General features: G+C 51.9%; 1 protein-coding gene across 7 annotated transcripts in view; it reads left to right on the top strand.

The window, feature by feature from the left end:
• DOCK3 (dedicator of cytokinesis 3) overlaps positions 1–14,028 on the top strand; it is a 561,701-nt gene that overhangs the window by 533,598 nt on the left and 14,075 nt on the right. For all 7 annotated transcript variants that reach the window (XM_045079409.1, XM_045079404.1, XM_045079422.1 and 4 more), the window contains 10 exons: positions 1,961–2,047; positions 3,389–3,493; positions 7,265–7,406; positions 8,418–8,584; positions 8,737–8,823; positions 9,277–9,456; positions 10,048–10,131; positions 10,254–10,370; positions 12,543–12,664; positions 13,883–14,021. In XM_045079409.1, the coding sequence (XP_044935344.1) occupies positions 1,961–2,047; positions 3,389–3,493; positions 7,265–7,406; positions 8,418–8,584; positions 8,737–8,823; positions 9,277–9,456; positions 10,048–10,131; positions 10,254–10,370; positions 12,543–12,664; positions 13,883–14,021 (1,230 nt within the window). The remainder of the gene's footprint in view (positions 1–1,960; positions 2,048–3,388; positions 3,494–7,264; positions 7,407–8,417; positions 8,585–8,736; positions 8,824–9,276; positions 9,457–10,047; positions 10,132–10,253; positions 10,371–12,542; positions 12,665–13,882; positions 14,022–14,028) is intronic.

Genomic DNA, 14,028 nt, shown 5'->3' with positions numbered 1-14,028 from the left:
CTGTGCTCCTCTGAAGGAATAATGAATCTGTTGCTTCTAATAGACTGTGTGTAAACAGAAGTACAAAGACTGTCTGGAGTCCCGGGCCTGCACCTGCCTTCCCAGTTTGATTAGAATGAGCGCTGAGTCAGTGTAACTTCCATGCCATCCCTGTCAGAGGGGCCACAAAGTTGTGTCATAGCACATATCCACCAGAGCTGGTGGAAATAATTGGATTTCAGACATCGGTAGGAGATGTCTCCTCCTGCCCGAAGGAAGGAGACCAGAGAAAAGCTATAGCGGGGGTGTGGTGTACCTGCAGCATGTTCCTTACCTGTGTTGAGAGGCAGACCGGCACAGTCCCTGAAGGCTGACAAAAAGTCTTCAAACTCTTGGTCCTAGGTCGCTCTAAAGATAACTAAGGGGTAGGTGGGAGGAGAGGTTAGAGCAGAAGGGCAGATTACACCAAGTAGGGCAGAAATGCCAGCAAGGCAGATGAGCATTGATCCCAGGAGGAGAGAAGACCTGTTTTACTGGGAGCTGCTGTCAGCAGACCAAGTGCCTTTAGGCCCACGTAGGGCCCTCTTCACCCAAATGAGCGGTTCCCCACAGGAGGCTCATGGCAAGTTGGCCAGAGATCTGTGCACAGCTCAGCTGCTTAGCCAGCCCCCATGGAGTGGCCTGCCTGGCAGACCCTGCAGCGGGTCCTTGGCTGAGACCTGCCCAAGTGGCGCTCAGAGCCAGAAAGAGGGCTGACACTTCCTGCTTGAAAGATTCATTGTGGGGGTGTAAGAGGTTTCCTAGCCCACTAAGGCAGAGGCATCATATTAACTCAGGGATCCAGAGTCAGTTTCAAAATTCCCTTTGAGGGGCACCTGGGTGGCTCAGTCACTAAGTATCTGCCTTTGGCTCAGGTCATGATCCCAGAGTCCTGGGATTGAGCCCCACATCAGCTCCCTGCCTCTCTCTCTGCCGGCCTCTCTGCCTACTTTTGATCTGTCCATTTTTTCTTAAGAGGTCATTGTTTCCACCCAAGTTTCCATTGACAGATGAATGGATAAAGACGAGGTGGTATATAGATACATAATGAAACACTACTCAGCCATCAAAAAGAATGAAATCTTGCCATTTGCAACAACATGGATGGAGCTAGAGGGTAGCATGCTAAGCGAAGTGAATCAGTCAGAGAAAGACAAGTACCTTATGATTTCACATGTATGTAGCATTTAAGAAACAAAACAAATGATTAAAGGAAAGAAAAGAGACAAGCCAAGAAACAGACGCTGGTGCACATTCCTGGCACCAGTTTCAGAGTCTGACTGACAGGTGCCAGAGGGGAGGGGGCTGGAGGAAGGGGCGAAATATGGGCTGGAGATGAAGGAGGGCACTAGTTCTGATGAGCACTGGGTGTGGTGTGGGAGGGCTGAATCACCATATTGTATGCCAGAATCTAATATTACACTGAATGTTAACTAACGGGGATTTAAATAAAAGCTTAAAAAATAACAAAAATCATTATTACCTTCATGAACTTACTCAGTACATCTTTATAGAGTACCTGCTCATGCTTGGCAGTGCTCTAGGCTCCGAGGATAAAGTAAATAAACAGGGTTCCTGCCTTCATGTAGCTTATCATCCAATTGAGACTAATACAACAAAAAAGTAAATACTTTTTTAAGATAACTGGAGAGTAATGAAACTCTCCAGAAGAGAAGGGGTCAGGAAGTTCCCATCCTTAATGAGGTAGTCAGAAAAAGGCCTCTTGGAGGTAGAGACGTTTGAGGAGAAACCGGAAAGCTACGCCTTGAGCTAGAAAGGCACAGCACCGCGTGTTGTCCACAGACTCATCCTGAGTGGATGTTCTTTGTGACAGATGAGCTGCAGGGGGCCTTCGGTTGTGCCTTCTGATGTGTTCCATGTGATCTGGGGCTGTTCTGAGGAGGCCTGAGGTGCTGACGCTTTGTCTTTCTCTCTTACGCAGAGCTGGGAGTTCGGGATCCCGTTGTGCAGGGAGCTGGCGTGTCAGTATGAGAGCCTCTATGATTATCAGAGCCTCAGCTGGATTCGGGTGAGCTTTGCCCCTTCCCCAGCCCAACCCTGACCAGAGGTGTGACCACTTTCCGGCACGAGTTTCAGAGTGAAGATTCACTGCGGGCCTAGCCCTTGTTTAAGTTTAAGTGCTGCGGACAGTACAGGAGAAGCAGAGGCCTGGTTCCTGCCCTCAAGACCCTTGGCAGTCAGACTAGGGAACTAAAAAAAAAGATAGGATCCAGACCCCGAGAGCCACTGGTGCTCAAGAAAGGGAGAAGCACGTCTGCAGGATAAGATGGCAGGTCCAAGGAGGAGGTAGCAGCTCAACTTCATGAAGAAACCTTTCCTGAAAGATTTTGTTCAGGAAAATTTTGTAAGATCTGAAAACTTTCTAAGATGTCTGCATGCTTAGGCTTGTGGTCACTTTCAAGCACCTTGGTCTTACTCCCTTCTTTGATACAAAATACTCAAAAATTAAGTGAAATGTCCCATAGACTTCGAAGGTCTCCACCAAATTTTCTTGGTTGCTGGAGCTGAGTCACAGCTAGCTTTTCTGAGTTACAGTAGCTGCCGACTACATTAGCAAAGAGAAGTCAGAGGTCTCCTCTCCTCCACCCAGTCAGTGTGGCAATGTTCCCTGCCATGTTTCCTCTTCCAGGCGGGAATTTGGGTCTATGTAATAGATGTGGTTATCTAGAAGTAGCTTACTGACTGGTCTTTGAAGGCCCTTGCTCCCCAGCAAGCTGGCTTGATTGAGTGCATTAGAGCTGCCTTCCCAGTCAAAATTCAGTGAGTTTTTCTGAATGTGAAGCCAGGACAGCCCATACTAAGAAAGGTACTGACCTTAGTAATGCTAGATATCATGGATATTACTTCAACTATTAAAGTTTAAAATCTCTTAAGTTGGAACAATACCAATGATGCTGGCAACTGAGACTTCCTGTGATTATTAGCCTCTTTAGTTAGATGATGAACAAGAGCAGCACAGTTGGACTGATGGAGAATGGTGCTGAGAATAGCTATTAGCCAATTATAACTAGCACTAGCCAAAAGTCACTTGGTATAGTGAGTATCAACCAAAACCAGAAATCTGTGGGGGTGGGAGGAGTCCATGCTCAGCATGTGCCCCTGAAAGACCCAAAACCAAGAATCCTGGATCTCTGTGGGGTTGGGTCCACCCACTGTGTAGGAGGGCTTCCCCTTCCATCAGGCAGCAACCTGGGGAGAGGCTGATCATGGCCAGGGGCTCACTTCTACACAGTCTGTGTTGCCATGTTCTGTTTCCAAAAGATGGTATCTACTGGGGCCTGGGAGAACTTGCTTGGGACACCATTAGCAGTCAGGCCAACCTGAAGGCAACTGCCTTTCTCATTCACAGAAAATGGAAGCCAGTTACTATGACAACATCATGGAGCAGCAACGCCTGGAGCCTGAGTTCTTTCGGGTTGGCTTCTATGGCAGGAAGTTTCCTTTCTTCCTTCGGGTGAGTCCATTCAGGTAGTCAAAAGAACTTATATCATATTCTACACATAATTCATTTATAACCTGTTTTTTTTTTTTACTTTTTTCCCTATTCTACTGAATACTACTTTTTGAAGGACTAACTAGACAACAAAAGGCATTTGGCTTTATTTGACTGGACTGACTGCCATTTTAGACTTTGTTTGCCTCTGCTGTACTATTTTGTAGCTGTCTGCAGTACATGAGGGTGATTTTCTTACCAACCCAAATTCCTGCAGGAAATGACCAGGGTCTGAGAATGTCCCATAGGTATGTCTAGAAACCTTCCAACTTCAAGTTCCAATGCCTGGAATCCTCCATTGTGATTATTCTCAACCAGATAGGACACCAGTACAGCCCTGACCTCAACCATAGGCTGACTTCTTGAGGTTTGTCATGGAAGATATTGGCTCTTCCCACTGGCTGCCCTGGAGGCTCTGCAGCCAGGGTGGAGAACCTGTGGATTTGAAAGAGATTTGTGGGAGCTGCCAAATAGGATCTGGCTGTGGAAAACCTTTTCTAGGCCGCCAACTCTCTGGCCCAGGATAGTGACAGTGATTTCTCCCCATAGCTTCCTGGAAAGCTAAGTTGGGATACCAACAAAGCGGAAGGAATGACTGAGCACAGATGTGCAGGCATACCAGCTGAATAGCTGTGATTCTCTTCTTTATTTCACAAAAGCCAGAGGCTCCAGGAGAAGTCAGCCTGGGCTTGTGGGCTGTAGCTCAGAGGGCTTCACTGTGCCAGGGGACCTCAGTGAAGCTGTGCTGATGAAAGGGCATTGGGCTGCAGTTGAGACATGAGACTGGCTTTGACTGTCCCCAGTTCCAGTGTATCACTAAAGTTCCGTGTCTATAAGTCTCAGCAAGCAGCTACAAACATTCATAGACTCTCTTTGATGTGTTTGGGATCCTGTCTTAGCAGAAAAATTGCTTTAGCCAGTGAGCAATGATGAGCTTGATATCACATCACAGGTCAGTTGGCCTTAATGACTCCTTAAAAAAAAATTTTTTTTTTTTTTTTTAAAAACCAGTCTGCTAGCAACAGAGTCCAGGCTAACCACATTTCAGATGTAAGGCAGGTCAACCTGCACATTTCCTAGGCAGTAACCATTCTGTGCTAAAAAGAAAATGGACTTCTATAGAAACAAGTAATCCTGACAGGGATAACAAGCCCACACTGCCTAATTGTGATCCTCAGGAAGGCTCCGGTTCCATTCCACAGTAGCATTTCTAGAAACAGAATGTGAAAGAGAAAAGGGTCTCCTCAGGAGGGGGGGACTTGCTCACTACCTAGGGACCATCCCCTCAAGCATTTCAGAAGTGGCATCTTTGTTGTCCCCACCAGCATAGATCATGCAAAAGCCATGGACGTGGAGGTCAGCAGAAGGGAAAGACGGAATCACATAAGAATCAGAAACCAGAAGCATCTCTAGAAAGTCCTTGGACAAACTAATGGTTCTGGCCTGTGACTTCCTTCTTTCTCATTTTGTCTGCAAATGCTGCTTTATTGTCATTGTATTTTCTTTGTTTTGCCCCATAATTTCTATATCAGAAATCAGATTTTACTCTAAAACATCATTATTTTGGATATTAGAGAATCAGGCCCTGGTATGTCCGATTTCCGTCCCTGCCAAACAGGAAGTCTCCGTCACGGTTTGCCCTGGCTTCCACCCCACATGCTCATGTCACAGGGCCTCTCAGCGTCTCAGGAAACTCCACAGTTTCTGGCGAGTAGGACTTAGTGTGGGACCTGCCTCTGGCCCATCCAAACAATGCTTGCAAACAACGGTCTGAATGTTCAAATGGGGTTTCAGTGGTGCCAGTAATGGAGGAAAAATAACAGTGGGTGTTAGGAAATGTCATCAGTGCGTCTCATCTCCACACAAGGCGCCATCCCTAGGGGCTGTGTTTCATGCATACAGATCTGCCTTGCTGAGCCACATGCTGCCTTCCCTTCCCTCAGCTGCTCAGTTCAGCTTTGGCAAATGGAGTGAGTCCCAGTGGAAGTAGGTGTTTGTCTTATAGATGGCAAGAACCAAGAACAAAGCAGTGGCAGCCAGATCTCTCTCACGTGAGGATGCTGGGGCTTTCACACAAGCAAACTAGAAAATGACAGCCAGCCTCAAGGTCAATGCTGTGTACCTTCTTCCTGCTGGGTCGCCCCCAGAAAGCTAGGCTAGTCCCCTACATTCCTTGAACACATAGGCCATCTATTACTTTAGCTCTGTCAGCTTGGTTTCTCTGGACCATCTGCCTCCCTCGCTTCACAAATGTGATTATCTACTAATCTGCACAGAGACAGGAAAACATCCAGCCCTCCCTTCTTGCAGGAATTTCTGTTTCTCTTCATTTGACCCACAAACAGCTACTGGTGAGGACTGTACATTTGTGAGTTGATATGAAAAGACCAGTTCTTTATAATTATCTTTTTTGTCAGTTCTGCTTCTCAAGCAAGGGACTTAGAAGTGTCTCTTGTCCTCGGACTTGGCCTGTCCACTGGAGAGGCCAGCCTGCTCCTCCCGACCTTGACTTCCCTTCTGATACTGTTTGTCATTCAGATCCATCCAGACATGTGACCGAGCCTTAGCTGACTTCTCCCATAGTAAAAAGAGAAGTGGAAGGAGGGCAAAAATTCTTTCCCCAAAAAAATCTAAGGGTCTCCGAATCCTGGTCTGTGATCATCCCTGTGCCGGTGGGTATCCAGCTGACCCCCTGGACTTCTCTGTCTCTCTTCCTCTGAAGACACACGGGGGGGCGGGGGCAGGGAGAGGGCAGGGCTGCCAGTGCAACTCCTTCCTGAGGAGTTGCGGCTGGCTAAGAGCCTGGCGCCACACCCTGGTGGTGATGCTGCTTTGTCAGAGTGGCCCTAGTGAGGCAATCAGGCAGGCAGACACATGTCACCAGAGGTCTAGATGTGTATCCCATTCCCTCAGGACCAGCTGTGAGGTGGGCAGAGCAGCAGGGCGGAGGGCTCCTCGTCACGCCCTCAGCCCGCTAGGAGAAAACCTGAGCCCCAACTCAAAGCATATATGATATAACACAAGGTTTTAGGAAATGTATGGTTCAAATGATGTCGTTTCATCCAGCTTATGCGGTGGCAAAGATGTACTGCCCATCAGTAAGTAATGACTGAACACCTGCTGGATCCTGCGCCATATTTGGACTCTTTCTCCCAACTAATAAAAGTGGTCCTTCAAAAGCACCCATCTGGTCACCGCTCCCCCTGTTAAGCCTTCTGTGGTGGCACCACTAGCCGTCACTCCTTGGCACACCACTGCAGGCACCTTCCACACCCTCCTACTAGCGCTCCATACATACATTCCTCCCTCAGCACCTGGTCTCATCCAGGCTGTTGCTGTCCTGGTTGACACCACAGCCTCTAGAGCGCCCTTCCTACTCCTCTCTCAGAGCTGGCCCGGATGGGCCTTTCAGGCCTCTGTTCAGGCATGGCTTTTTCTAAATCCCACCGCCCCCCACCTCGCACCCCTTCCTGGGTAAGGTGCTCTCCCTCCTCCAAGCTTCCCACAGCCCGTGGCCTGCCTCCAGGCTGCCACAACACAGTCCAAGTCTCCCTTTTCCTGTCCCTCTCCCTTCTGGATCACCACTTCCCCTTGGCAGGGACTGAGTGCTGTGCGCCCCATGCCTGTCGCAAGGGCCCCTAGGACATGCTTGTGACATGAGTAGCTGTTGACACCCCTGAGGAGGTGGGGGCCAAAGGCAAGGCAGAGAGCAGGCTCTCTTGTTCGCGGCAGAACAAAGAATACGTGTGCCGTGGCCATGACTACGAGAGGCTGGAGGCCTTCCAGCAGAGGATGCTCAGCGAGTTCCCGCAGGCCGTTGCCATGCAGCACCCAAACCACCCCGACGACGCCATCCTGCAGTGTGATGCCCAGTGTATCTTTTGATGCTTGGTTGGGGGAGGTGGGCTGGGGTCCGGGAGGTAAGGCCCACCCAGTCGGCTGTCCCTCTGCTGTAATGTTGGCCTTACAGGCTAGGTTACCCATCAGTCCTGAATGGAGTTGTCCTCACCACATCAGACCACACTCAGCAGGGCCTTCATACCTCACGGAGAGAGCCATGGCATGCTCTTAGCCATGGAGGGCTTGAAGCAGGGCTTCGGGGGGACCTCTACACCTAGGCTGGCTGCTACCATGACCTTAGTCCCTGCCTTGCCCCGCGAAGGAGCTGCCTAGGCATTCAGGAGCAGTCACTCAGCAGGGTGATTTGGGGTTCCGTAGGATTTCCGCCCCAGGGATAACCACCACGCTGTGCCCTGCTGCACTCCTGTTTGTCAGGAAGATGGAGGCACAGCCCAGGGGGTGGGTGTGGAGGGCATGGGGAGGAAATGGGGAACACCTGTGGTTTTAGGGGCACTTGGGAGTCTCCGGGCACAAACACTGGCCTGCCTCTCACCCCCTCACACAGCTTCCTGGGAGGCCTCATAACTGTCACCATGTCTGTACAGGCTTGTTCCAGAGAGGGAAGGGCAGGTGGACCCCCATGTTATTTCTCCACAAAAACCCCAAAAAGTACTTTTATCAAAAGATTGTTCTGCAGGAAATACAGTTTAGTGACGTGGACAAACCCTGGCCCTTAGAACTTTCTTGCTCCTGCATGGTGGGCACCTGCCTTCTCCTGACCCCTCTCCCTGCTTTCTTGGCTGTCGACATCTCACCTTGGCTGAGTGCTCAGGAGATGCGCTCTCTCCAGCCAGAGCTGGGAGTGGGCAGACAGGGAAATTCAGTCTATCGGTGCTTGGGTCTTGTCTGGCCCTTGGGATGCAGCCGTTGCTGCCAGTCGGGAACAGGGGCTGGGGTGCTCTTTTCTCCTTCAGGAGATAACCGAAGTCAGTACTCAGATCCACCTTTCTGGCAAGTCTGGGTTTTCCCTTCACTTCCTGCCCAGACTTGCAGATCTACGCGGTGACGCCCATTCCAGATTACGTGGATGTCCTGCAGATGGATAGGGTCCCGGATCGCGTCAAGAGCTTCTACCGTGTCAACAATGTGAGGAAGTTCCGGTATGACAGGCCTTTTCACAAAGGCCCCAAGGACAAGGAGAACGAATTCAAGGTGAACAACTCTAGGAAAGCCAGGGCGGTGCTTCTAGTGAGGCCAGGGGGAGGCCCCACTTTCTCGGGGTCTCACCACTATGTCATCCTTGAGGCAGGCAGGTGTGGCAGAAACCACTCACCAGCCTGTAACCGCCTGTGCCCTCCTTGCAGAGCCTGTGGATCGAGCGCACCACACTGACCCTCACCCACAGCTTGCCTGGCATCTCCCGGTGGTTCGAAGTGGAGAGGAGGGAATTGGTGAGACATGTTTCAGAGGGGGCTGATCCCCAGCCCCAGCTTTGGGGATCTTTCGCTAAGGATTGAAGACAGAAAGCCAGACTCAGCTGCCTGCCTGGGGGTGGCTGCCGCGGGCCAGTCCTGTGCCACGGGCTTTGTACACTCTCTCTCTTTGAAACCTCACCGCACCCCTAGGCGGCAGAGATTTTTAATCTCCCTGTTTACAAATGTGGAAACTGTTCTCTGAAGCTCAGGAAGCCAGAGCTTCAGAGAACTGGTACTCTTCACTATTTACTGAGCTTCTGAGTGCCTACAGATCAGAAGAGAAAATGTGAAAGAAGTCAGGAAGTCTGAGGTCCCCGGGAACAATAGTGGGAATCAGCATCACTGGTCTTGGGCCCGCACTCTCAGGACTGTGCTGGGGGAGGGGTTGTCACTGTGCCTGGGATGACAGCGTGTGCTGTGTACCCACAGGTGGAGGTGAGCCCTCTGGAGAATGCCATCCAGGTGGTTGAGAATAAGAACCAGGAGCTGCGGGCGCTGATCAGCCAGTATCAGCACAAACAGGTGCACGGCAACATCAACTTGCTCAGCATGTGCCTGAACGGCGTCATCGACGCAGCTGTCAACGGGGGCATCGCACGCTACCAAGAGGTGAGCAGCCCAGACCACACCCGCAGCAGGCGGCCCAGCAGGGAAGGTGCTTCTTGGGGCTGTCTTCTTGAGACTCCAGCCTCCCAGGACAGCCTTCCCAACTGCCCTCTCCGGGCTGTGCCTCCGCTGACTCAGAATGGTCCTGGGGTGAGGCTTCAAGCTCCCTCCTACTCCCCTTTCTGTGGCTTGCCTCTCCCACTGGACCTTCTCTTTTTTATCCTTTGAGCACGGACAGATGGGTAATCCGTCTGATTATGGAAGGTGTTAAGTGGCCTCCAGGAGGAGCCCTGGAGCCCAGCCCTTCAAAAGGAGTTATGGGTGGCTAAGAGCCTGGCGCCGCACCCTGGCCACCAGCCTGGTCTGCTGTCCCCAGGCCATCCAGGCTCCCTGAGGGGCTGGGACCAGCATCCAGGCTTAGATTATTTGGCTACCTTCGGTTCTTCTGAGGCACCAAAACCACCCCTGTGACTGCAAAAGGTTCGAGCAGGCCAGGCTAGAGACGGAGGAGGCAGAACCTGCCTTTCAGGTGGTAGTCTCCACCTCAGAGGCAGTCCTGGAAGGAGTCTCCTGACTTAGCCTTTCCTTTCACAGGCCTTCTTTGATAAAGATTATATCACCAAGCACCCGGGAGACGCAGAGAAGATCACCCAGCTCAAGGAGCTCATGCAGGAGCAGGTATGTCACACGGGGCTTTGGGGCCAGTGGCCAGGAGGGAAAAGCTAGGCACCACAGGACCACGGCAGTTCTCTAGAGCTACCCCCTGGCTTGCAGAGTGGCCTTGTCTGTCTCCCTGATAGGTCCATGTCCTTGGAGTTGGGCTGGCCGTTCATGAGAAGTTTGTGCACCCAGAGATGCGTCCTCTGCATAAGAAGCTGATTGACCAGTTCCAGATGATGCGGGCCAGCCTCTACCACGTAAGCGACCCTGCAGGGGCCCGTGCTGGCCCAGGGAGCAAGCCAGTGCAGCAGGCCTTTGGGGGTGGGGGGTGTGGATGAAAAGCTGCTCCCGCCACAGAGAGCCAGGAGGCGGAGGTGAGTGCTGTATCCAGGCCAAGGTTGCCCAGGATCCCCTCATTCACTCCCCTCCCTGAGGAGGAGTCAGATCCAAGGGCAAAGGATGTTTTCCAAGGTACTGCGCTGGTGAAGAAAGGTTTTCATATGAGAAGGAAAAGAGCTAAAATATATGGCCCACATGTAGACATCTCTTTGGAGATATTTTCCATCCCGAGAAGCTACAGAGGTAAGAAATAGTCTGAGCCAGCCCCTTCTCCCCATCTCCCTCTTTCTCCTCTTTTCCTTCCCATTTTATGCCTCTCCTCCCCCATCCCTCTTCCTTCTCTTGACCCACCCCCTCTACCTCCTTTCCATCCCTCCCTCCCTCTTCCTCAGACCCAGCTGGTGACCCAGACTCACATCTGACAAAAGCCTGGAGGGAGTAGTATTTCTGTACTGGCTGCTCTTAGAGGGGTCAGCAAGGCTCTGAGCCTGCCCCAGGCTCCAGAAGTTCCCTCGGACTCTAACCTGCCTCTTAGCCTCCACGGCAGGGTTCAGCCCAAGGACTGATGCATGCAAGCAAAAGGAGAGCCTGTGTTCCAGGACTAGGGTTCAGTGGTCTTGAGCCCCCGTTTACATGCCCTCACCCCATTTTCAACCATGAGGCTGACTCCAAGTGTTTTCTGGAGAAACTTATCTGCTAAACAGGTTGGCTGCCAGATCTCAAGGGGCGTGAACCCAGTTCCTACGGCAAGGGAAGCAGGGCTGTTTGGTGTGGGGCAAGGCCGACAAGGACAAGAGGCTCCTCTTCAGGGTTGATCACTGGCCTGAGGGAGGCTGGACCACTAAGATTCAGCGGATCTGGCCTGTTGGGGTTCACTTGCCTTGTTCTTGATGCTGGAGCTTCTGGTCATGTCAGGCCCCCAGTGCAGGTCTCAGCATTCCTGCACAGGTATAGATAGCACGAAATGTAAAAAAAGAAAGAAAGAAAGAAACTCGTCCATAGTTTGACAGGTGGGCATATTTTCCAGAGGGAAGTCCACAGAGCCTGAGATCTCCCCTTTCTTTAATGATTCTCCCACAGTATTTCAGGGTGAAACATTGCAGAGAAAGTGAAAGTCTGGTGGGTATTCCATTATCTCTCATTCTCGGCTGGTCTCTGCTCTGTGCAAACTTCCCTGTCGCAGCAGGTGACCCAGGTAGGCTAGAGCCTGGCCAATGGGGCAAGGGATATCCTCCGCCACGCAAGGCTTTTGGGCCACTGCAGCAAGAAGCAGAAAATACCTGCATACATCAATGTCTCCAGAGCACACATGGAGGTGTCCTCTGCAGTTTACCCTTCTTTTTCATCTCCACGTGTTTTGGAAGAAGCAGGTAGAAAACCGGCTGTTTCTTCAGACCAAGCTCAGAAGCATCCCCAGTAGGACTTAGGGCCCACAGATGGTGAAGGATTGAAGAACCCTGGACAATTGTGCTTTGTTTCTCCAGAGTCCACAGACAAGGACCCAGACCAATGTACTATCACCCAGGAGGGTTTGGGTTCAAAAATTTCTGACAAGATATCCATCTACTTAATAGGAATGTCATCATGTTAAAATAGAACTGTAGTGTTTTTCAATGACTAATGTCAGGATCTGGGGTCCGATCTCTCCACACAGACCATGTCACAGGGAACTTAACCCAGATCACTAAGAGCTGGACCGTTTAGCAATCCAAGAAGCCCAGCTTACAGAAGAGGGGCCCACTGACTGACAGCTGATGGTCAGCTCTTCCTCTCCGGCTCCCCCCGCTCTTATTCCTCTTCTGCCCTGAGAATGTGGTAACACACTCCCGTGAACTCAGAGCATCGGGCTCTTCCGATGTGCTCTCTTTGTGGGGTCATCCACGGGCCTCTCAGCCTCTGGCCTAGACTCTGGTGCGGTTGGGGGGATGTTTAGTCATGAAGGGGCTGTTGCCCGCAAGGTCAGCAGTGCAGGCTCAGCCAGCAGTATCAGGTTCTTTCTCTCTGATATTTTTACCACCAGCCCACTCTTCCCTCTCAGCCCTTAATGATGCTTTCTTTCCTCTGATGAAGGGGCCTTCATGTCTCAACAGGAGTTTCCGGGTTTGGACAAGCTCAGTCCCGCATGTTCAGGCACCAGCACCCCACGGGGAAACGTCCTAGCATCTCATAGTCCCATGAGCCCTGAGAGCATCAAGATGACCCACCGCCACAGGTACGGCCTTAGGGTGGGGAGGGACCCCTCCACAGAGGTCAGTCCGGATTGCAAAGGTCAGAGCAAGGAAGTCTGAGATAGTAGGAGTGTGTACTCGCTCCCGCGCCCTCTCACACATGCACACGGCCAGCACACACTCCCGCCTCAGGATCCACGCTCACAGCCCGTCATCCTGGGTGACAGAGGAGTGTGCATGGTACTGTGAGAACACAGAGGAGGGAGCATTTGGAGTAAGTCTTAAATGATAAGTAGACTTCTGTGAGGCAGAAACAAGCTGGGGTGAGGAGGGCGATGGAACAGGATCCGGCAAAGGGACCGCCATGTGCAGGCACCCCAGGAGGCAGCCAGGCCGGCCTGGTCAGCCCCACCAGCAGAGCCTCGTGGCTGGAGTGCAGGGTTTCGGGACAAGGAAGGGGGCCAGTGCCAGCTCTGAAGGGGCCTCCTTCCTTCAGGCCTTCTGTCCCCATCCCAAGGGGAATGAGGGTCCCCAGTTGGCTTAAGGAAGAGAACCACATGGTGAGGTGGAAGCGTACCAGGTCAGGGCTGGTGTATCCGAGCTCAGCGGGAGATGTGCCAAGCCTCCGGGGCAGGAAGGCCCAGTCAGAGGAGGAGGGAGGGAGAGGAGCCTCTCCGGGTTTGTCTTCCGATGGAAGCAGTACGTCAGCACAGACCGCACCTCCACAAAGAAGGAAGGAGTGAATGAGGGCTATCTACGACTGAGAGAGTGTTGGCGAACCTGTGACCCCAGATGTGGAGGGAAGCCAACAGAGGTTGCCAGTCAGCTATTTGGTAGCTTGCCCCTAATGGGAAGACACCCCTGGCCTAGGAGCCGATCCCAGCAGGGGGTGGCTGCTGGTTCAGACCAACCCCGCATGGCAAGGGGACCTGGAGTCTTTGACCAGATTTAGCATATCATTCTCAGTCATCCTAACTGAGAAACTGCTGACGTCATCAGACTGAGTGGCCATAAAGCACCGAACTCGCAGTAGAGATTTTGCCACTTTACCTCTGGCCTTCACAAACCAGGGGAAGCCAGAGCAGCAGGTGAGGGTTCCCAGCTGTCCCAGGCCTCTGATGGATATAAGCATTAGCTACGAAGCCCTCCAAGCCAGTGTTGGCTGAGGCTTGGCATACAGCCTTTTACACCATCCTCTTCCACCTAGCAAGCTTTCTCAGCTCCCAGCCTAACTGGTCCCTATTTCCCACTCTCGTTCACAGCCCCATGAACTTGATGGGCACAGGCCGCCATTCATCATCCTCTCTCTCCTCACACGCATCTAGCGAAGCGGGAAATGTGGTGATGCTGGGGGACAGCTCCGTGGGCGAGGCTCCCGAGGACCTATACCACCATATGCAGGTACCAG

Source organism: Mustela putorius, unplaced genomic scaffold, assembly GCF_011764305.1.
Source record: "Mustela putorius furo isolate JIRA1106 unplaced genomic scaffold, ASM1176430v1.1 tig00000095_pilon_pilon_pilon, whole genome shotgun sequence".
Classification (NCBI taxonomy): Eukaryota; Metazoa; Chordata; class Mammalia; order Carnivora; family Mustelidae; genus Mustela; species Mustela putorius.
Note: the sequence above shows the minus strand (reverse complement) of the source record. Positions and strands in the feature narration are given on the sequence as shown.